General features: G+C 40.0%; 1 protein-coding gene across 2 annotated transcripts in view; it reads left to right on the top strand.

Annotated features, from left to right (window-relative positions):
- Nucleotides 1-22570, top strand: part of TCERG1L (transcription elongation regulator 1 like) — a 159146-nt gene that overhangs the window by 127316 nt on the left and 9260 nt on the right. Inside the window, exons 8-11 of one of the 2 annotated variants that reach the window (XM_083741068.1) lie at nt 4108-4262; nt 14470-14536; nt 18630-18759; nt 21004-21093. In XM_083741068.1, coding sequence (XP_083597194.1) covers nt 4108-4262; nt 14470-14536; nt 18630-18759; nt 21004-21093 — 442 coding nt within the window. Of the gene's footprint in view, nt 1-4107; nt 4263-14466; nt 14537-18629; nt 18760-21003; nt 21094-22570 lie in introns of both variants that reach the window. The other variant, XM_083741067.1, reaches the window with a different exon arrangement.

Raw genomic sequence — 22570 nt, forward strand, 5'->3', positions numbered from 1 at the left:
CTCTTGTGCTTGGCCTCCTTCCATGGCAGGAGGAGGAGGAGGAGCCAGCCATTGAAACTGTGCTGTGCTCGGCTCTGTGCTCAGTTTCCTTTGCCCCCTCGACATTGGGGAGGGGAGCGCCCCTTCCCAAAAGATATGGGGGGGCAAAGCAGTTTGGGCCCCATGAGTTGGCACCTCTAGCACAGCGTTGCCCCGGGGCAGGCAAAAAGAAATGGCCATGAGATCAATCAATCAACTGATCTCACAAAGTCAATATAGATAGAAATACAAGAATAATTGTAAATACCACAGTACAAACACAATAATAAATCTTAAAACAAAGCTAGGAAGTCATGCACGGGTGGAGGGAAGTCTTTGAGTCACGAGGGGGGGGAAGCATGGAATAATTAAGTAAAAACTAAATGTGGATTTACAATGTAATAGAAAATGTGAATGTATGAATATGAGAAATACGAAATTCTATGTAAATATTATGTACATCAATAAATGGATCAAAAAAAGAAAGAAAAGAAAAGAAATGGCCATGATGAAAATGGGAAGTGGGACATGATGGCAGGGAGGGTAGGCAGGTAGTGGCACATTCTCATTGTGCCTCAGGTGGCAAAACAGGATGGGCCACCCGTCCTAAGAATCTTCTTGCCTCACCATTCTGCAGGAGTTGGGGGGCCCTCTTCCCACTTTCTGTTTTAATGGATGCAGATCAGGGGTAAAATTTGGCTTGGCTTGGAAATGAATTAGACCGTTTCCTGATTGTTTGGAACATGGCTCAGCTTATTTCCAGTGCCATCCACAGGGGGCTCGCCCACCCTTATCTCTGACTGCTAGGAAATTGTATCTTATTTGGGATACTTATCTACAGCTCTGAATATTTATTAGCTTTTATTTTATGTATTTAGTTCATATCCTTATATTCCTTCTAAGGAGCTGCTAGGGTAGGTCACCGTAAAATACAATGAACAATACAAGCCAAGCAATAAAATCAGCATAATAAGTACAGTTGCAAGCCTTCCCACCCCCGCCGCAAAATAGAAAGCCCAGCTATTTCTTGTATTCATAGATCTGTTATGCTGTGCCACTTCATAGTTCTAGGGATAGGTGAATCAATCTATTTCAAGCACTTTTGCCCCTGTTCACCCATAAGTTCATTAATACCCCCATTTCTGCACTAATCTGTGCATTTAGAAAAGAATAACCTGCACCAAAAAAACCCCATATTTATTTAAGTCCTACTTTAAAATGCCTACTTTTTCCTGCAAAATATGCATTTCTAAATATATTTTCTCTTTAAAGCTGCATTCTTACATGTATCTTGATTTAGTCCCTGTGGAACACCCTCCCATCAGATGTCAAAGAAATAAACAACTACCTGACTTTTAGAAGACATCTAAAGGCAGCCCTGTTTAGGGAAGTTTTAAATATTTGATAATATTAATAATTATTGTATTTTAGTATTTTACTGAAGGCCGCCCAGAGTGGCTGGGGAAACCCAGCCAGATGGGCGGGGTATAAATAATAAATTTTATTTATTTATTTTTGCACCTGAACATTCTGGAAGTGCAAAAGCCAGCGGATGTGCACATTAATTCATTTGGGAGGTGTGGATCAGCTCAGTTCTTGCTGAAATTTGCCAATATTTAGTTCCTCAAGCATTCTTTTGAGTTTCTCCAGTTTTAGCCCTTTGCTTTGAGCTGAACGAAGGGTTTATCTTGAGATGATTTGGAAGATCAGTGATCAGGATCCCCTACGGTTATTTGTTAATTCAAAGCAGTTTGTGAGGCCTGCTCATTTGTCTGAGGCTGCCATTTTCCTTTGTCCAAAACTGTCCCATTGGTTGTGAAGAGACAGGCAGGATGCTGTTCCAGCCCCACTCAAGGTTAATAGCAGCTCTATGGTTTCGATTAGCTATAGGGCATGGGAGGAAAGGATTACAAATTCTTAACTGGTATATGAGAACATCCATAGAAAGCCATATGCAGAGGTCTCTGCCCCTGATTGTTACTGACACTAATAATATGAGTGTTTATGCATTCATTGGTGGCACTCGATATTATTCTTCATATAATCCAGATATTTATTTTACTGAGACAGTACGTTTAGTCTTATGTTAAATCAATTAAGTACTGATTTATCCTCCTGTTCTCACATCACATGCTGGCTCCTTAATGTGCATGCTTCCATGGCCATGATATTTATAGTACTTTAGCTTTCTGCTTCTTAAGCTTTCTATCAACTTCAGTGTGATCTACTGTGAGCTAAAAACCTGGTCAATGATGTGCTTACAGTTTCTGAGCTGATTAACAGGGTTGGTAGTGGAATTAAGAACCATGCTTCTGAAACATGCACAAAAACAATCATAAAATTTCCTTTGAACATTATTACAAAAATCACAGGAAAAAATGTTTATCCAATTCATAGTTCGACAAGAACAATAATTTTAAACTAAGTATTTTCTTCTTTAATCCGGAGATGAAAAAATCCTTTATCACAGATAACATGTTTGAAAATTGCCCAGTAGATATCTTTCCAAAGCCATTAGGTATTACCAATAATTTCAGTAACATTTTGCTGTAATTTAATTACTCCTAATTTATTATGTGAAAACTAATTCCATCTTCCTACTGCTTAATCTTTATTAATCTTTCATTTATATGCAAGCTTTCATTCTGAAATCTAGCTTCCTTCCTCCATCTGACACCTACCATACAGATAAGAGCTTAAGGGTTTTTTGGTGCCCCTGTGGAGTATTTATGATTGGTAATAAAGTAACATTTAATGAAAGTTTAATATATATTTTTCGAGTGACACTTATATTCATACTCTGAAGTTCAAATTTTAGAAATCTGCTTTAATCCCAAAATTAACTTTGTTATCTAAATTCTGCTGGTTCTCTATTAGATTCATTTCAGTTGTTAGTAAAATGAATCTAGTGATGCCTACCCTTATAATCCCTTATAAATGTCTGTACAATGTATATTTGGTTATTGTTCGTTCCACCCCCATCCACCCCTGGCATGGATTGATAAATATAGCTGGTAGATTAATTATATATGGCATACATCATGCAAAACAGCTGGAGACTCCTTTGTCCCACCAGCCTGCATCAATTTACAAATGAACCATGGCCTTAAAAAAAGAGTATTTCTTTCTTTACCATATTGTGTTGCAGTAGTAACCTATTATTATGGCAATTACAATTACTACTTGTGAAAATGTGCTGATAATTGTGAGTGATGATTTCTTGACATATACCAGGGTCATGAAACAATGAAATTTATTCCAACAGCTCTGCTGGGGAGCCAGCTTTTGCAAAGTTTACATCCTATTATAGCATGACATGCTTGTATAAAAATACATTATTGGGTATATGGATTTTTTTAAAGGGCCAAACTATACATGACAAATCCATGACAGATCTTCTAAAATGTAGTCATGGTGGGCAGATTGCCTATTAGTTCAATGGTGGTGGCAGCAGTGTTCAGCTTTTGCCACTGTGTACCATTACCATGACCAAATTTGTCCTCCCCAAGATGCTTCCTTTCCCCTGCAGGAGGAAATAGCATTTATCATTCTTGGGATAGCAGCAACTCTGGGGAGGTGACATTTATTTGGAAAATGGCCAAGGTGTATGGGTTAAATAGCCTTCACCATGACACTGTTGTGAACAAGTTAGCAGCCTCCAACAGCTTCATATGAATGTAGAACTATGGATGGAATATGCATTCACTTATGGGAAATACCAAAGTCCTATTCTGTTCAGCACCTTGCTGGCCTCAGCTGTACATACTGGCCCAACCCTTCCTTTGTGTCCATATTGCCCAACTGTGCTCCCCTCCACACACTGGAGGGAGAAGGTCTGAAGTGGGGAGCTATTTTTTACACATGAAAGCTCTGTGTGCAATCATTGTTCCAAATTGCAAGGAGAATCTACACAGCCGGGCCAGATAATGGGAATGCAATGCAGCAGGTGGGGTCACCATGCATAGGCCTACTTTCTTGAGAACCATGGCTGGGAACGCCAGCATAAGACTAGAATTAGCACTGCAAGAAATATCTTTCTTCCCACACTGTATTTGAGATTCTCTAAGCCTAGTTTGTTGATTGAAATAGGTGTATAGTCTGGACTGGAGATGACCGAGTCTTCTTCTTCAACCCTACAATGCAGTTGTCAGTATGGGAGAAGCCTGTGGATCTAAAGAATCGTGGTGATATTAACAGAATCATTGAAGACCCACCTCATAAACGCAAACTGGAAACTTCAGCAAGTAACTAATGCTGTGATTATTTTCATCTATTTAAATTTAAAAGATGTCTATTTAGATCTGAGATGATGGCCTTGAAATATGCAAAGTTGAATGTCAAATGATCGTAACTTGAATGTTGATCTTGTGTTAAAACAAAACAAATTTCCTTCCAGCAGCACCTTAAAGACCAACTAAGTTATTTCTTGGTATGAGCTTTCGTGTGCATGCACACTTCTTCAGATCTGAAGAAGTGTGCATGCACACGAAAGCTCATACCAAGAAATAACTTAGTTGGTCTTTAAGGTGCTACTGGAAGGAAATTTGTTTTGTTTTGACTATGGCAGACCAACACGGCTACCTATCTTATGTTAGTTCAGCATCTGATCTTTGAATAGTCTCTTCATCAGTTCTGATTTAGACTAAAAGGTCTAATATTTAAATTACTGGTTATTACTGGAGTACCCCAAATGGCTTGGGACCAGGTTAAATGAAGAATTGCCTCCTCCTACGTGGACCTTCTTATCAGTTATGATAATCTATGGAGACCTTACTACTACCAAGAGAAGGGTGGTTGAAGGAAACTTGAGATAGAGCCTCGTTGGTGGCAGTGCCCCACTTGTGAAACTTTGTGTCAAGAGAGGTTAGAATGGCATTCATGATTTCTAGCTAGGTATTTAAGACAGTTTTATTCCTCTAAGCTTTTAATGTATTTTCATTGTACCAGATGTCACTCCTCTATATTATTTATAATTCTGGATTTTAAAAATCAAAGTTTATTTTATTAAAATATATATTTCTGTAAACTCCTTTGTGGACCAAAAGGCAACATAGAAATGTTTCAAAAGATAAATTATGTTAAGATGGGCACCCACCTGTTGTGATCAGGGAGCCAAGAATTCTTTATGTCAACCTATTTTTAAAACCTGACCCTAAACATGTTTAAATGGAAGCAGGCCTGGCGGGTTTCACTTCTGCCAAAATGTAATTAGACTTGGGATGTTAGCTCAAATCTGCCTTCTTTTGTCTTCCATGCAGTTATATTTCATTTGTTCTTATCAGAAATGCCCCAGCGTAGCTTGTTTTATCCAAATGTTTTATTGACTATGCTGCCCAGGGGAGCTGTCCTGTAATAAATGATTATTTAACCCAGCTGTAGGAAACAAATCTCAAAGATCCATCTCGCTGGAATGATGGAAGATTTGGCAGAAATGTAGGTACTTCTGTCCAAAACATGGTATTGTTAGTCAATCTTCAGACACCGGAGACTTCTTAAAGACATCCTTGGCACTAAGAAAGAATTATTGCTGCTGAGCTCAGATATATTTTAAATTGTATGTGTTCTATATATGTATGTGTCTGTGTGTGTATTGATGCAATATTTTAAAGTCTAGTACTGGTGGGAAAATCAGCAGTGCTCGCTCATCTTTTGCTAGGAAGGAAACACCTTCGAGCATACATATTTTCCTTGTTGCGATTATGCAACCAAGATGCAACTTTCATTTAGAGCTTATTCCAGGATGACCAAGCAGCCTGCACAACTTGTCAGTCACCAAGTCAAACATAGCTCGTGTGTGAGCTGCAAGCCCCAGGCAGACAGAAAATCCTATGGATGCATAGGAAGTTTCCTCATAGTGATCCATCTGAACTGACTGGTAGCAGCAATTTGGGGTTTCAGACAGGGATCTTGCCCAAGTTCCCATGGGGATCTTCTGGCTGCAAGGCATGATTGTTTATTAAATTTCTTTAAGGCAGCAACCATTTTAGGTGCGTCCAATTGATGTGCAATCGTTAACACGTGGGTCCTTTTGGACCCGGAAGGAGGCAGAACTGGGGCGGAACAGAGGTGGGGCGGGGTAGAATGGGGCAAGGCATGCTTATATGTGTTCTGCCGATGCAAGCGGGAGCCAGGAAAGGAACTCCCATGTGAAATGGTTGCTGCCTGTACCGTCTTTCATCCGTGGAGCTCAGGGCAGTTTACAATATAAGCACAGAAATGCACAATGTAGTAACAAACAACTACAATGCTACCCCACAGTTTAAAAGGCCATAGATTGTTTAATTAGCCAAAGACTACTAATGAGCTAAAGCTTTCCCCAAAGACACTATCTATAGATCAGAAGAAGAAAAGTCATTTTATATTACGTTCTTATAGATCTGTTTCCTATTTTTATTATTTCTTATTATGATTGATATGAAATCACTCATATTAATCCACACGGAGATGCTATAACAAATGGGGTCTTTTATGTGCCGCTATGCTGGCTTAAGTGAGGTATACCCACAGTGACATTAGAACAATATATTTCAATCCCCATTTGAACATTAATTGAAATCATGAAAATATGTCCTTTTTGAAGGGTATTTGAAACAGCAATAACTGGGATTGATACTGTTTCTAATATTAATATTTTATCAAAGTCAAGGTATGAAATAACCATAAGTAACCTTATTGTAGATATATAGAATATTTAATGTATTTAATGTAACAGCAATGCTCGTGCAAAATCTCTGATCATTTATGTTTCAACAGTTGTTTCAAGAACAAAGTTCTTAATTTGTTTTGTCTGATGAACTCAAATTGTTGCTTATTACTAGCTATGCTCATAAGGAAATTCGATATAGTAACAGAGTTACTATACATGGACTTCCCCATTTTCTTCAACATCATCATAAAAAATATCCCCACTGCACCACCCTCAGAGAATGCAAACTCCCCCCCCCCCCAAAAAAAAAACAACCACCCCACCCCACAGACATTCAAGATAACCTTTATGGAGCTGTTTGTTTGCACTGTAGCTAGGCTTACTGTGTCAGAAAACCAAACATTCTGGCAACAGGTTGGGTGCAAAGCATGTTATACATAAAGCCTTGGCATGGAATTGCCAAGGGGACCACATTCTAGCAGGGAGGGCACTGACAAGAGCCCAGGACCTGCTCCAGTAAGAGCTGACAATAGGGCTTGGAGTTAAGATCTTGGGGCTTGGTGCTGGTCATGGATGGAAGCAAGAGATGAAGATCAACTGGGAATTGATGGTTCAGAGCAAAACCAAGTGGGTCCAGAACTGAAGGTGTATGTATAGCAATATATAAATAAATAAACATAGTTGGTGGGGGAAAGAAATAGCTCTGTCCTATGTTTTTCTTGAAATAAAGGGGGGGGGGGGGAGGAATATAACCAGGCCATTTTCCCATGCCAACTGCAGCTAGAGTTCTTATTAGTATGTTTCATAACAAAGATAAGGCCAGAAAAATGGTCAGTGCACAAGATAAACAGCCCAAATAAACTACATTTTAAGTGTCCCATTGAACTGAATTGTGGTGTTATTACAACTTTAATTAGACTGCCGCGGTGGACAAAAGTGAGACTAACCATAGTCTCACAGAACATTATAGGTTAATAGCATCTCTTCCTGCATGAAATCAAATGTGCTTGAAATGAATGCATGAATGAAAATAATTAAAAAGATTGCACATTTGTGCAACAATTTATGCTCACTGATATTCATGAAGGTGTCATAAGCTCATTTCATGGGTGTGCATTATGCTTTTCAATGCAATGCACCTCGCATTCTGTTCCTTCTAAAAAGAAGGGTTAAGGATCAGAAATGAAATGCAAGACCTCTGCCTGAGATCCTGAAGAACTGCTGCCAGTAAAAACAGACAATACTGGGGAAGGTGGGGGAAAAGTCCACTTTAGACTTGTCTTCCTGCTTGCTTATGTGCTACTCATTCATAGTATTGTAGTGTTGGATGGGGCCATGTAAGCCATCTAGCTCAACCCTCTGATTCAGGAGATTCAGAGCTAGAGATCCCTAGGCCCTGCTAGATCCTCTAATTTCTCTCAAGAATTCCCTAATTCCCAATAATCCAATCCAATCCAAATAACTTTATTGTACTAGCCATTGGCCATGACAAATCTGAATCAACAACAAATACAAGCAAAAGGGGTGTCACACCCCAAATAATGGTTTTACAGTTCACTGCTATATTGTCCAGGTTCTTCTTTCTAATCTTTTTGGCCACCAAAACAAAGAAGTCGACTTTTCTGAGTCTTAATTCCTGATAATAAGATTACTCTTAAGTGGCATCCAGTGGAAACACTTAACTTCCTGGTCTACCTGATGGTTCACCTTCATTGGCTAAGGAGTGGTGACCTCATACTAGCATAACCTTCTATAATTGACTTTTCAAAGTCTTGCCTTTGCTGGTCCATCTCAGATTTTGCTTGGTTCATGTTAGGTTAGATGGACACACTTTCCCAATCAGGATTTTGATTGTCCCTCCCCCACCGCCGCCCTTTAAGAGGCAGGCCTAGGAGGTGCCTTTAATACTTTTTACCTATTGGTTGAATAGGGACAATAGGAGTGGTTTCTCCAGAATTGGGAAGCCTACTGACCATGCAGCCACAGCTATGGGCTGTGAAATTTGAAATGGGCTTGAACAAAAGCTCTTTTGAATTCTGTGTAATTTTTGCACTAGATGTTTTCCAAACTGGACATGGTCTGAAAGCATATGAGGCTACCACTTTGCTTATGTTAAGCAGAACATGTGCATGTTCTGTGAATTCCATGATGGGGGGGGGGGGAGATGTAAGTGTAAGAAAGTAAGTTATCTGGCTAAGCAATCTTGTCTTTTGTTGCAGGGTTTTCCTTGTAAATTGTTGACTCTGTCTCCATTATAAGAAGCCACCTTTTTAAAGAAATGCTGTGTCTAATCAGGCATCAGTATTTCACCCACGTTTTAGGAAAGAGGCTTCTTGAGATTGCTTGCTTACATGCTTTTCTGAAAAGGCTCCACTTTTTTTGGAACTCTCTGTCCAAGGCTGCCTATATATCCCTGACAGAATTAAAGATAGACAGGTGGCAGCTGTTGAGAAAGAGCCTTTGCTAACAGATTAAAAAGCTGATTGGGCTTGGGCTGAGTGATTTGTTCCTGGGAATTTAACAGCAGAAACAAGTAGAAATGGTATAATAATGCCATTGATAGAATACGGGGTAGGGAGGAATCAGTGTGCTGAGGCAATTATCCTCATGGTCAAATTGACCTTTTACGTTAACACCATATCTGAAGCATTTTTACTTCGATGTTGAAGTGCAATTGATTCCAAATGTGCTGAACACTTGACCCCATCTGCACTATACAGTGGTACCTCGGGTTAAGTACTTAATTCATTCTGGAGGTCCGTTCTTAACCTGAAACTGTTCTTAACTTGAAGCACCACTTTAGCTAATGGAGCCCACCCGCTGCTGCCGCGCCGCCAGAGCACGATTTCTGTTCTCATCCTGAAGCAAAGTTCTTAACCTGAAGCACTATTTCTGGGTTAGCAGAGTCTGTAACCTGAAGTGTATGTAACCCGAGGTACCACTGTACATTGAAAGCACTATGATACTACTGTAATAGCCATAGTCACCATCAAAGTGTATGTGCCAGTTCCTAGGGGCTGACACAGTTTCACCCCCATATTGTTTTTGAGGAGACCTGGCTCCCTCAATGTTCAGAGGGTGTTCAGCAACACCCCCTGGCTCCTCAAGATGATGCAAGCATGACATCAGGATGTTGTGTGATGTCACGTGCATGACATCAGAATGGTGCATTGGGCCCCCTCAATCAACTAGAGAAAATGGCACCTCTCCCTCTAAGCATCCTGGGAACTACAGCTTGTTAAGGGTGCCAAGAGTTGTTAGGAGACCCCTATTCCATTCACAGAGCTACAATTTCCAGAATTCCCTGGGAAGAAGGCTTGGTTGTTCAATCATTCATGTAATTGTAGCTCTATGCAGGGAACAGGAGTCTCCTAACATCTCTCAGCAGCCTTAGCAAACGATAGGTGCCAAGATTCTTTGTGGGAAGCCATGACTGTTTACAGTTGTAGAATACTGGTTTAAACGTATATTTCAGATGGAGCTCCCATTCACTCATTGGGGCTCACACAGGAGAACCCCCCAGTGGGTTGTGTGCTCTGGAGAGAGCTAGAAACTTAGTGGACTTGTGTCCTAACCTAAAGTTTCAGATGCTTTTCATTTCCCTTTTTCATTCTTCTTTATCAGCTTCACTTTTATGTGAACTCGGTAGAATCTAATAGCTTGATCTGGCACTAAGTCAGCTTCAGCATTAATAAACACATTTATGGCCAATTTAACAATACAGTCTTGCCCTATCCTTTTCGGGAATAGACCTTGCGTTTGGTTTTGAATAAAGTATAGAGCTGACCCTTGTGTATATTTCTTGTATTGCTGTTAGTCATTGTGTTTCCCAGCTCTGTTTACTTCCAGAAAGTGGGTGGTTTTGGTGCCTTTTTTGAAACTGCTTGCTTTCCATATGTTCTTTATCCAAGCTATCTATTCTCACACAGAGACAAATAACTTTAAAGTCTATCCCTGCGTCGATTTTTCTAGTCAGCTCAGAGAGGCCTATGGGGTGATAAAAGGTTTTAGAGATGTTCCATCTCAGATGCCTGCTAACTTGTGACAGCTTAACTCAGATACGTCTTCCTAACAGGTTCTTCTATGGCTTAAAATCACTTAAAGAACTTGTGTCTTCTTTAAGAGAAAGATAATACTTTGTTTGCACTACTGATTCCTAATAATTACACACACACACACACACACACACACACACACATATATATGCTCTCTCTCTCTTTTGATAAGCATCAAGTATGGTATTACATATTTTATTATAGGTTAGGTCTATTTTTGTTTCAAGAAGGTTGAAAGTCCATCAGCAGAATGCTTAGACAAATTTGTAGAAGATAAGGCTATCAATGATTACTTGTTATGATGGCTGCTCATAACCTCAAGTATCAGATGCTCTAAGCCTCTCAATGCCAGTTGCTAAGGATTGCAAGTGGGAGAAGGCTATTGTGCTCATGCCTTGCATATGGGCTTCCCATAGACACCTGGCTAGCCACTGTGAGAACAGAATGCTGGCTTTTTGGTCATGCATTCAACCAGACTACTTACACAGTATGGGACATGCTGGGTGGCTGCGGGAAGGGTATGCAGCTGCTCCCTTAAACATGCTGGCCCAGTTCAGAGAGGGAGAGGAGTTTCATCAGAGCTAGAACAATCTCTGTTAGAAGGCTGCAGAGATTAATTTTACCTACCGTAGTTTTTCAGCTACTGGGAAATTGCTGCTAAAATAATCCCAGGCAGAATGTCTGCAGATAACTTCAGTGAAGTGTGCATTCTTAAGGAGTGTCCATGGTTCCACACCTGGGCCACATTCAGTCTCTTGCATGCAAGGACCTCCCTCAACAGAACAGGTTGCATGTTATCTTGTTATTGGTATTGTGAGCACCAGCCAGTGAAGCTGTGCAGGTGGGGACCCTGTTGTTCTCCTGGCTTCACAATATTGTGGGTGGTTGGCAGTTGCCTAGAGGGACAGGTAGGAAGAAAGTCACAGGGTGCTCAGAGGTGTGGTGTGTCACAGCAGGAGCATCAGATTGATGCTGCCTTTCACAGTGCCAAGTTGCCCACACTTCCCCCCTCCAAGTGACCCACCCATATGCTGTCTCACCAGTCCCTACTGGGTACTAATAGTACCCAGCTTTACTGTGCATTTATGTGTGCCTTGTTATACAGCATTCGTATCTGATTCCTCACAAATTACTATGTTGTCAAGCAGAGTGGATATAACTGCAGCCAGCCCAACCTCCCCTCCCCTGTTCAGGTTGCTCCCAGGTGGGTATTTATGGTGGAGTCGGTGCTACACATGCATGTCAGATTTTTGCCACACCCACATGAAAATGCCAACCTGTATTTCTTTTCTCATTCAATCAGGTTTTCCCCTTTCCATAAACAAAACTCTCCCCCCAGAAATCATTTTGCCAATGTCCTGTTTGCAATACCCGAATGACCCATTTGCGATGTTACAGTTCCATCTTTAAGCACCCTTGGTCTTCAGCCATTGCAGTATTATAGCAAATTGTCCTGGGGTAGTAAGAAATGTAATTTTGTTCAGTTTGGTTTTATGTGGGCATGTGTGTTCCTTGATTCATTTCTTGAGCAGCCTACTTCGAAAAATTGATATACGATGTGACCAAGACTCTGAACTAAAATAGAACAATTCACTTCCTATTTTCTGACAGAACAGGTTGAACCTGTAAGAGTGAGTTTAGCATAGTACAGAATACAGCATTTAGGACAAAATGACTGAAATAAAGTGTGAGCATAGACCTTAAAGTCACATTTCCTGACTCTGATTTAATAGATCACATGTGTAGCAGCTGGGGCTGAGGGTAAAAAACAAACAAACTTGGACTCCGGCCAGTCAGCTGAATATTCCACCCAAACAGCTGATTGCCAGTATTTCAACGTTTAAAGGAGGCTTGTGCATATGTTTAAAGGAGGCTTGTGCGTATGTGTGGACTTGACTGCTAGATCAGGTCAGGGAATTATTGCAGTCTAAGCAGGAATAGTCATATGGAAGCCTGTTTTCTTGCCTATAAAAGAGATTACTAAGAGGTGATATGATAGCAATCTTCAAATACCTTAATGGCTGCCATGTAGATGATGGTGCAAATTCATCATTTTAAAAAAGCATTTCTGAAATATTTTGTATTTAAAAATCTCTAAGCAGTGTATAGAAATGCAACATGAAAAGAGGGAAGCACTACCATAAAGACAGAGATGCAACCTAAAAACTATTATCATAAAACCAGGTAAAAATGGGGATTCAGTAAAAACAGGGTCCAATATTATAGCTCAGGAAAAACTTAGGCAAAAAGATGACTCATCAAGTTAAGAGAAGTAACTGTTAGCTGATACTTCATGTTTGACAGGGGGAAGGGCCTTCTATAATGCAGGGGCAATGTTGGAAAACACCCATTTTTGAGTCACCACCCTGTGGTATTGTATAGGGTGTGGTGCCACGAATAAAAATTCACCATAAGTGTTCTAAACTCTATTCAAGGACAGACAGTTTTTCAGCTAACCTGGTCCCAAGTTGCTCCAGGCTTTAGAGTAACAAGACCTTGAACATGGCCTGATAGCTGCATTGAACCAGCACATATGCGATGCCTGGGTGTTTCACACAACAACCTGACCGACAACCTTTTCTGCTGCTCCAGAGAGTTGAAAACATTTGGGTTCAGAGTTGCAAGAAATTGGACTTTATGTTGAAACAATGAAGAAGAACTTCCTGGTGGTACTATCTGTTGGATGGTAGAACTGTCTGCCTCTAAAGATGGTAGGCTATTATTTGTTAGAGGTTTTTAAAAAGCAGCTGGAGTGTCCACCTTTTAGGGACAGCATCACAATGTATTCCATGTGTCCACAAAGAGTAGATGACCTTTGAGGGCCCTTGCGCCTATAGATACAGTCCCTAGTTGGATTGGGGAGAACACTTTTAAAGTTCTCTTACACACTTAATTGTAATAATTCCATGACTCCCTCTCTCATCATAGACCAACCTCATGTTTAAATATTCAAAATGGAGGGCATATAGGAGTATTTCACTCTTCCCCTCAATAAAAGTGTTGTGCTGCTTATCAGAAATCATGTTGACTTTAGAAGACACACTAGAAATTGCAAGCCACACTGAACTGAGCTGGAGTTTGTCTCCAGTTCATTTTTATTCAGAGTGTGGTGCTTTATATGCAGAAAAGATAAAGTGCTTCAGAATTGCAGAAATAGATAATGGGATCATAAACATCACACTTCTTCTGAAAAACAGCCACATCCCATTGTAATTTGTTAGACAATATCTATGCCAAAACAGGAATCGATCATTTCTTTGGGCTATCCTCTAAATTTGAGAGACAGTAATGTCTGCATGTTTTTGATTGCAATACAGTGTGTCAAGTTTAATGACAGAGAAGCTTTATAGTTCCCCTACATTTGAGTAAGAATACCACCGATACTTCTGGCAGAAAGGAGCTTCTATCAAATTTTTCAACTTGTCAGCAATAAAATGAACATATTTTTCTTTTTATTTATTATCCAAATGTGAAATGACAACCTTTCATTTTAAAAAAGTAGTATTAAATAAAATGTGTGAAGATCAAAACAAGAAATTGCCATATGTTGTTGTTCTAAAAGCATTCTAAATCTATCAGGAACTCTAGTGTTCTAAGGTAACTCCAAACTGCCAGATAAATGGGCACATCTTTAGAACCTGAATAGACTTTAGGAAAAGCTAAAGCTAAACAATTATTAGCTGATTAATCTAATGTAAAGTTTGTAATTTGTCTAACTGCTTTTTTTTTTTTTTTTTTTACTTTTAGCAGATAAAAGTGATGGCTCTTATGCAGAAGATTTAAATGATGATCACAGTACTAAAACAAAGAGAAATAAGTAAGTAATATTTTTTCTGACATGAGATCCATGAAGTAACCTTTGCTGAAGATGCCAAAATGGACTTTGACTGTATGAAGAATTTCAAGTCCTTATTTTAAATTTAAATTATTTTAATTAAAATTAAACCCAACCATAGCAGAGGTGTTTATCTGCATGGATTAAGGGAGGAATTCAACAAAGTTTTACTCAGAGTAGAGCTGTTGAAATTATTAGAGCTAACTTAGTCATGTTCATTAATTTCAGTGGGCTTAGTCTACAAAGAACCTAATTGAAAGCCATCCTAAACTTTCCTCTGCAGCTTAGTTTGTAAACTGTGCCCACAGAATATCTGACTAGTAAAAATTTTAATGGGCTTTTGTATTTTATTTGTTTGCTTATTAATTTTTTATGCCACCCTTCATCCAAGGCAGTTTACAATATAAAAGCAATTTGTTGAAACAGTATCCTGGCCAAATCAGGAACAGAACTTGTTCTTTGGGGGTAATACATTTTTGAGAAAAATAATAGCTGTATGAATCATGCTACATTTTGATATACAGTGGTACCTTGGGTTACATACACTTCAGGTTACATACTCCGCTAACCCAGAAATAGTAATATTGATTTGTATCCCACCCTCCCCGGCCAAAGCCAGGCTCAGAGCAGCTAACATCATATAAATAAGATGATATGCATAATACAAGCGATCAATGAATTAAGATACATCCCACAATTAATTCAACCAATTAAAATTAAAACTGGACAAGTGGCAATCTTCACGTTAAAACTGGAAGCGGTTAATACTCTCCAAGACCAACTGTTTCCACTGATATTATAAGGACCTATGAGCAAGCTGAGAACCTCCTTCGTGCTTGTTCTTATACGAAGAGAAATGAGTCGGGCTCAACCCTGACCAAAGGTCTGGTGGAACAGCTCTGTCTTGCAGGCCCTATGGAAAGATGTCAAATCTCACAGGGCCCTAGTCTCTTAATAATAAACCTTTATTTGTATCCCGCCCTCCCTGACCAAAACTGGGCTCAGGGCGGCTAACATCAAATCTATAACATTGGTATAAAATCAAACAATAATTAAATCACCTCCTAAAAACAAGCCAGGATCAAATTAAAATATAATTTGATGGTTTTCCACAGGATTAGGGTTGGGAACAGTAATGCTCATCATTATTTGCATCATTTTTAATTAACTGTACTAAAAAAGAGGCAGCCAGAGAGCATCTTCGTTAATGAAATAGCTTTCTGGGTTTCCACCCATTTCTCTGGGGAAAAAAAATTATTTTTGGTTACCAGAAATTGGACTGGAAGCTTTATAGATCATATTACAGAATAGGATAATTTTGGGAGAATGAAAATGGCTAATATAATATCGAAGTCACTATTATATGAAGAGTGACAATTTGATGCCTTTGGAGCTACTAACATCATGCAATACCCATTTTAGTATAATTTAAGAGTGAATTTGTATAATGCAATTATTGATGGCAAGGAAAATAATGTTAGGACTCATATTGCTTTACTGGGTAATGGAATTTATTAGCTGAAAGATTTTAACATTTCCCATTTCAGCTGAACCATTTAGAACCTTTCGAGAATAAAATCTTGCTTATGTCCAATGGCTAAAAGTTTCTAATCAGGTGCAAATGTAGTTAGTTGACTTCAGCTTGGTTTTGTCAGAGAGAATAATCTCTTTTCTGAAAGTTTCTACAACAGATATTACTGGAACTACAATATATTTAAACCACTGATTGTGTAGCAAGAATGCCAGAATAATGTTAACCCTTATAGTTTTGTTCCCCATGCTAGAGACTAAGATGCAGAATAGGTGAAGGTAAGGTAAGGACCCCTGGACAGTTAAGTCCAGTCGAATTCGACTATGAGGTGCAGCGCTTATCTCCACTTTTAGGGTGAGGGAGCCGGCATTTGTCCATAGACAGGTTTTCCAGGTCATGTGGCTGGCATGACTAAACTGCTTCTGGCACACAGAACACTGTGATGGAAACCAGAGCACATGGAATCACGGTTTACCTTCCCGCCACAGCGGTACCTATTTATCTACTTGCACTGGCGTGCTTTCAAACTGCTAGGTTGGCAGGAGCTGGGACAAAGCAACGGGAGCTCACCCCATTGTGCGGATTTGAACTGCTGACCTTATGATTGGCTAGCCCAAGAAGCTCGGTGGTTTAGACCACAGCGCCACCTGCATCAGGTGAATAATGTATCTCTTGAGCATGTGAGCATCTCCATTTATTTCACTGGAGGAACTTCTGTAGGGGCTTCTTCAGTGCTGAGATGGCAGAGTTCCAATCTGCCCAAGGAACTAGCCCTTATAATTTACATAGCACACATATAATAAAACTAGCAACCATTTTAGTCACCCTGCAAACAAACCTTGCACATTGTAGATGACATGAAATACAATGGGTTGCCAGTTGTCTCTGGTTAGCACTGAAGAAGCCAGGTCCTGTTAGCCCTTTTATTAATCTACTGCTGTGTAGAAAGTGACAGATAGAAAGTATTTTAGAAGGGAAAGTTAGAGGTTCTTGCTTCTAATGGCTTGGTGGGAATACATAGGCAAGCAATTAACAAGTGTTAAAACACTGTTTCCTGTTTCCTTTCCTGACTAAGCTTATGGTAAGCACAGTGGGTAATAGAGGAAGCTGTTTGTAAAAAGAGATAACAAATATTTATCACTTCTCTGACTTTAAAGCCCTATCACATCTAAGTAGGAAATGTATAAATGTAAATAGCTTGAGAAGATGCATCATTCAAAAGGCACTCAGAATAAGACATCTTTGAGTGGCGAGTTCTCGCCCCCCCCCCCCCCGTGGAAATAATGACACATGACACAATTATTAAGGTTAATGGGATAAATAAGGCCACAAATTTATTGGTTACTGGTGATGAGCGGTATTGGCTTAGGCATTGGTCCTAACCAACTATATCCGACCTCAGCCCGTCCGCTTGAAGTCCGGGAAGGGTTAACCACCAGTAGGGGGAGTCCTGCTGATGCGCATCAACTAGGAACTCCCTCGGGGTGACCGCTAGGGGGCGTGCCTTAGGTCCTCACCTCCCCAGGCTTCGGACAGGGCCACGCCCCCAGAATCCTTTATCGGACTACTCTTCAATATGTGGGACAGGTGATGGCGCTACCTCCCCTCTTCCATCGACAGAACAAGACCATTGCCTAACTGCCAATACCAAGAAAGTTGTGATGATTTGCTACGAGGTAGGTGAAAACCAAGTGGCTGGTGCCAATTTTCCAAGTGGAAAAAATCCTACCAGGCCCCTCAATGGCGACCAACCAAGGTCCATAGCAAGGTCAAGGAAGAAAAACCTTATAGGGCAGTAGGGTGCGGAAAGCAGGAACAGCTGACTGGCGGCAAAGAGGGAGATCCCCGGCCTCGTCCTGCCTTAAGTAGGACAGGCCATGCCCCCTGAGCCAGCCGATTGACTGACCAGGGGATGACATGGCCAGGAATCCCCCCAATTGCGCAGGTGCTGGGCTCCAGCCACCGCGCCCGTGTTGGGGCCGTGAAGCCCTCAACCTCACCTCCTCCGTGGGGCGGAAGTGGCTTTCCCACAAATCAAAATCTGGTGTCACATCACTTCAGAGCTTTCCCCCAATCTAGAAGTTGAGAACACACTCTGTCCTAAATGGAGCAAGGTAGGAGTTTTTCTCCAGATAAAGTTGAACATCCAAGTAAGGACTATCCCCCAGTAAAACAGTCCTAACAGTGTGCCATCTGAACTCTCAGCTCCAATAAAGGCATCCTTTATGGAGCCTGTCTCAGCCTTGTGCCCTCAAGATGTTTTGAACTATAACTTCACTCAGCCCTTCCAGCATGGTTGATGAGAACTGTAACTCAAAATGTTTGGAGGGCACCAGGTTGGGAAAGTCTGTTTTTAATGCCTCTAAAGAATGAGGTGAAGAACACGCTAGCTGCATATCTTTAAACTTAGGCAAAAATAAGTTAATACAAGAACACTCTGTGCAACAAGTTGCTGCTTTTATTTTTCTAGTTCCTGCTGAGTTTTTAAAGATAATTGAGCGTTAAAAATTTATTCCATCCTGCATATTACTTGCATTATTTAAGACTGGAAGATCCTGAGAACGCTGGGCTCGACAAGGTCGAAGAGAAAAATGTGAAAGCCTCTGAAGATCAGATTATACTTCCATTGGAAGAACGTATTACCCATTTCAGAGATATGCTTCTGGAAAGAGGGGTAAGAAATAAGGTTGGACTGGCTTGATTCCAGCAGATTATGAGAACACGCTATAAACTCAAGATTTGTAACAGTATGTTGCAATTACAGATAGGTACCATCTCATGATTCCTACAGCTTCTATAAATGCTTTTTAATATTGCTTTCCTATCAACATTTATCACTGCTGAATGATGTTATGTTGCTTCCATTTGTTGTACAAAAGGCTAGGTGATGTAAAGGACACGATATAAATGTAATCTGTGCCCAGAGAGTTTATAATCTTTCTTATTGCCCGATTTTACGCATGTTCTCTGTCTTTGAATAACAGTTCAGGTACCCAGTGAAAACATGTTTAATTACATTCCATTACACACAAAACCGTCTCTGACTTAGACTTGATCTAACTAATTCCACATCCCATGGTTGACATGTTTCTAATGATATGATTCTAAGATTCAGGTAGGTAGCCGTGTTGGTCTGACGCAGTCGAAATAAATAAATAAAAAGATAAAAAATTCTCCACTAGCACCTTAGAGACCAACTAAGTAGGATTAATTACAGTGGTCAACAGGTTTTCCATACCCACTGAGTCAGGGTGATCTCCTACTACCCTCCTGAGAAAAACCCCACCCTCCCACTATATATAAGGGTCTGGTGGCTTCTGTTTCAGTGTATCTGAAGAAGTGTGCATGCACACAAAAGCTTATACCCAGAACTTAGTTGGTCTCTAAGGTGATACTGGTCAATTTTTTAATGATTCTAAGAGTATGTTCTATTCATTATGAAGAAGCGCATTGAATAGGACAGGTTAGAACAGAATCATCCAAACAATTACGGGGCATAAATATCTGAAAATTGTTCTTATTTCTACCAACTTTTATATTTTAGTGGAAAAGTTTTGTTAGGTTTAATACTTCGGGTGTTAAATCATGGTGTCTTGCCTATGCAACAGACTTATGCTTATCTAAACAACATTCCCTTTCTCTACAGGGCTGGGGAACCCCCTGGAGAGAAATTGGGGACACAAGGGGAGGAAAGGGAGTATTGTTGTATTTGCTGGCACAATCATGGATCTTGCCCTTTGAGTAAATTTTTCACACAAGCCTTCAGCCTAAAGAGCAATGATCTCCTATAGGAGATTCCCAACATGTTTGACCTAAGTTTCTCCCCTGATGAGAAGGCTAATTAGAGCAAGATTCAATATCAACATAGTCTATTTGGCTTCCCTAAGACTGCCCCAGTACCCGTTGTATGTTGTACTGCCATGCATTGTATTCAGATGTTGGCAGATAGGTACAGATATGGAGACAGACAAAAGGGGACCATTATTACAGAGACCAGAAGGACCCAGCCATGAAAGAGCTACATGTGTCTCATAACTATGCAAGCAAGATCCAGTGAAGCATCTAGCCCAATGAAGAGTTCTGGAGAACTCTAAAGCTTATTCACTGTTTTATGACACTTTGGTTTCATTAAGGTTTTGCCCTACTGTAGATTTAGTTTGTGTTTTGTTTTTATGGACCCCAACTGCTAAAGAATAAGCAAAGCAGGGTGGATTACATGCATGAATTACCTAATGAGGAACAATTACTTTCTATAGTAATTTTATACAGGTTTATGTGAACCAATAAGTTTTGGATGATTAATCAGTATATAAATCCCATTAAATAAAAATAGTGAGCTAGCCCATCCCAGTTTCTACTCAGCCTAAGCCTGATCTGAAAGCTGATTCAAATGGATCTATTATGATTATTATCAACATAATTTGCATCTGCTTTTATTAGTCACTTCTGGAAAACTGACCCAAAGCAACTTACAAAACCTATCGGTAACAAGTATTTAGAGGACCATTACAAAAAGAAGAAAACTTGAAAGCTGAATGAAATGAATTTGAGGAATAAGATAATTTCTGAATTAAAATTCCTGGTTAAAAGAGTGGGAGAGGGACACCATGAAACAGTTATAGTTGTGTCATATTGATTTCTGATCTGTTTTCTATGGTATTGATCATTCCTTCAAACATGTTGTTGGTTTTTTTGCTGCATCATACATTTTCCATTCTGTTCTCACAGTTCTCCTCTTAATCCCAGTTCCCTTGATTAAGATTTATTCTGTTTCTTGAATAAGTTAGGTCATGGCAAACGCTGTAGCTTGTGGCATTCTTGCAGTGTTCTGTTTTCTCAGAAATTGAATTTACAGCCAAGTTAGCTCCAAAACCTTCAGAAAATTGTTTATATATCTTCCATTCATATCTTCCTTCAGGTCTCTGCATTTTCCACATGGGAAAAAGAGTTACACAAAATAGTATTTGATCCACGTTATCTCCTACTCAACTCAGAAGAACGTAAACAGGTGAGTTTAAAGTTTTATAACAATGCATGCCTCCCCAGACAGTTCAGAGTGCTTGAGCCAATTCACGTTACTCTTTTAAAGTACATGACATACCTGAAATAACTATGGTATAAAAATGGGCAACAGAAAACAAATGGGTCCTTGCTTCCATGCTGTAAACATAAACTGAGGGAAATGGGCGATGAATATCTTTCAGAAAGAGGCAAACTGAAAATATAAGCAGATATGCAAAGGAAAGTGGAAACAGGGAAGTCAATCAATTTCTGTGAAATTCATGGTGGACAAAAGATAAATAGTTGGCTGGTTTCAATCTTTGATCTACTGAATTAGTGCAACATTCCTCATACTTTACCAGCCATGGGCATTCTACATATCCTTCAACTGTCCCAGGAAAACTGGGACATTCCTTTTTTTTATGTGACAGCATGGCAGCCATTTTGGGTCCTGCAATCTTGCACTGGAAAAACACTTTTTTGGGGGGGGCACGATCTTGCATGGGTCACATGACTCATGCGAGAATGTGGTGCTGGAAGGCAGTCTCCTGGTTGTTCAACTTGGGTATGCATTCTAGTCTTTTCTACTAAATAAATTCTGATTCACGCTAGCTTCTATACGTCCAAGCCTGTATAGGCCTTATTGTGAGCCAACAAGAAAAATAATGAGGGCATCATACTATTTCCTTATGATTCAAAGGACTATTGCAATGTTTAAGGTTAGCAAAGCAGCCGCATTTTGTACTTTAGGTCACTATTATAGCCGAAACAAATAGATAAGCAGTCCTTTAAATTATATCACTTCCTGGTGATCAGAATCTCCAGTTTACAAATGATGTGAACTGCCCTGAGATTTGTGGATGAAGGGCGGTGCCATTTGGTGCTGCCTCAATAGAGCTGTGCACTTCTGTTGCTGGGCTCCATTGAAAATGGCTTCTCCATGAGAACCAGGAAGTGACCTTTCCAGGCAACAGAACGACTCTTCTTTTCTTATCTGTGCGGCTGCGATCTCCTGGGTGATGCAGACACCATTAGGCAGTTGAATGTGCATGCGTACTCCATCCATTTCCTTCCCACGCAGCCCCAGATGCTGGTAACCCATGCAATGCCACTGAGTGGAGACCCCCGTCTACCTTTGAAGCTCCCAGTGTAATTAAAAATTGATGGTGCAGAAGTTCAAAATCCTAAAAGGAACCCCCATGAATTTAGGAGGCTTCCTGCTTCAGACCTTTGCCCTCAAACTCATGAGGAGACTAAGCACCTTGCATAGGGGTGAACCATATCTAAAATGTGTTTGCTTTTAGCAAAGAATGGCTACCATTTTTTAGGGTAAAATTATAATTGGGAATTTGAAACTGTAACCTAACAATGCACTTAGAAGACAGTTTTGTACGGCAAGGGGAACACTGTATTCTATTTCAGTGATTTAAGCAAGGGCACAGTCTAGACCGTGCCTAGTCAATCAAGCTTTATTGCGCCTTTCA

Source organism: Podarcis gaigeae (assembly GCF_964106915.1).
Source record: "Podarcis gaigeae genome assembly, chromosome: 5".
Classification (NCBI taxonomy): Eukaryota; Metazoa; Chordata; class Lepidosauria; order Squamata; family Lacertidae; genus Podarcis; species Podarcis gaigeae.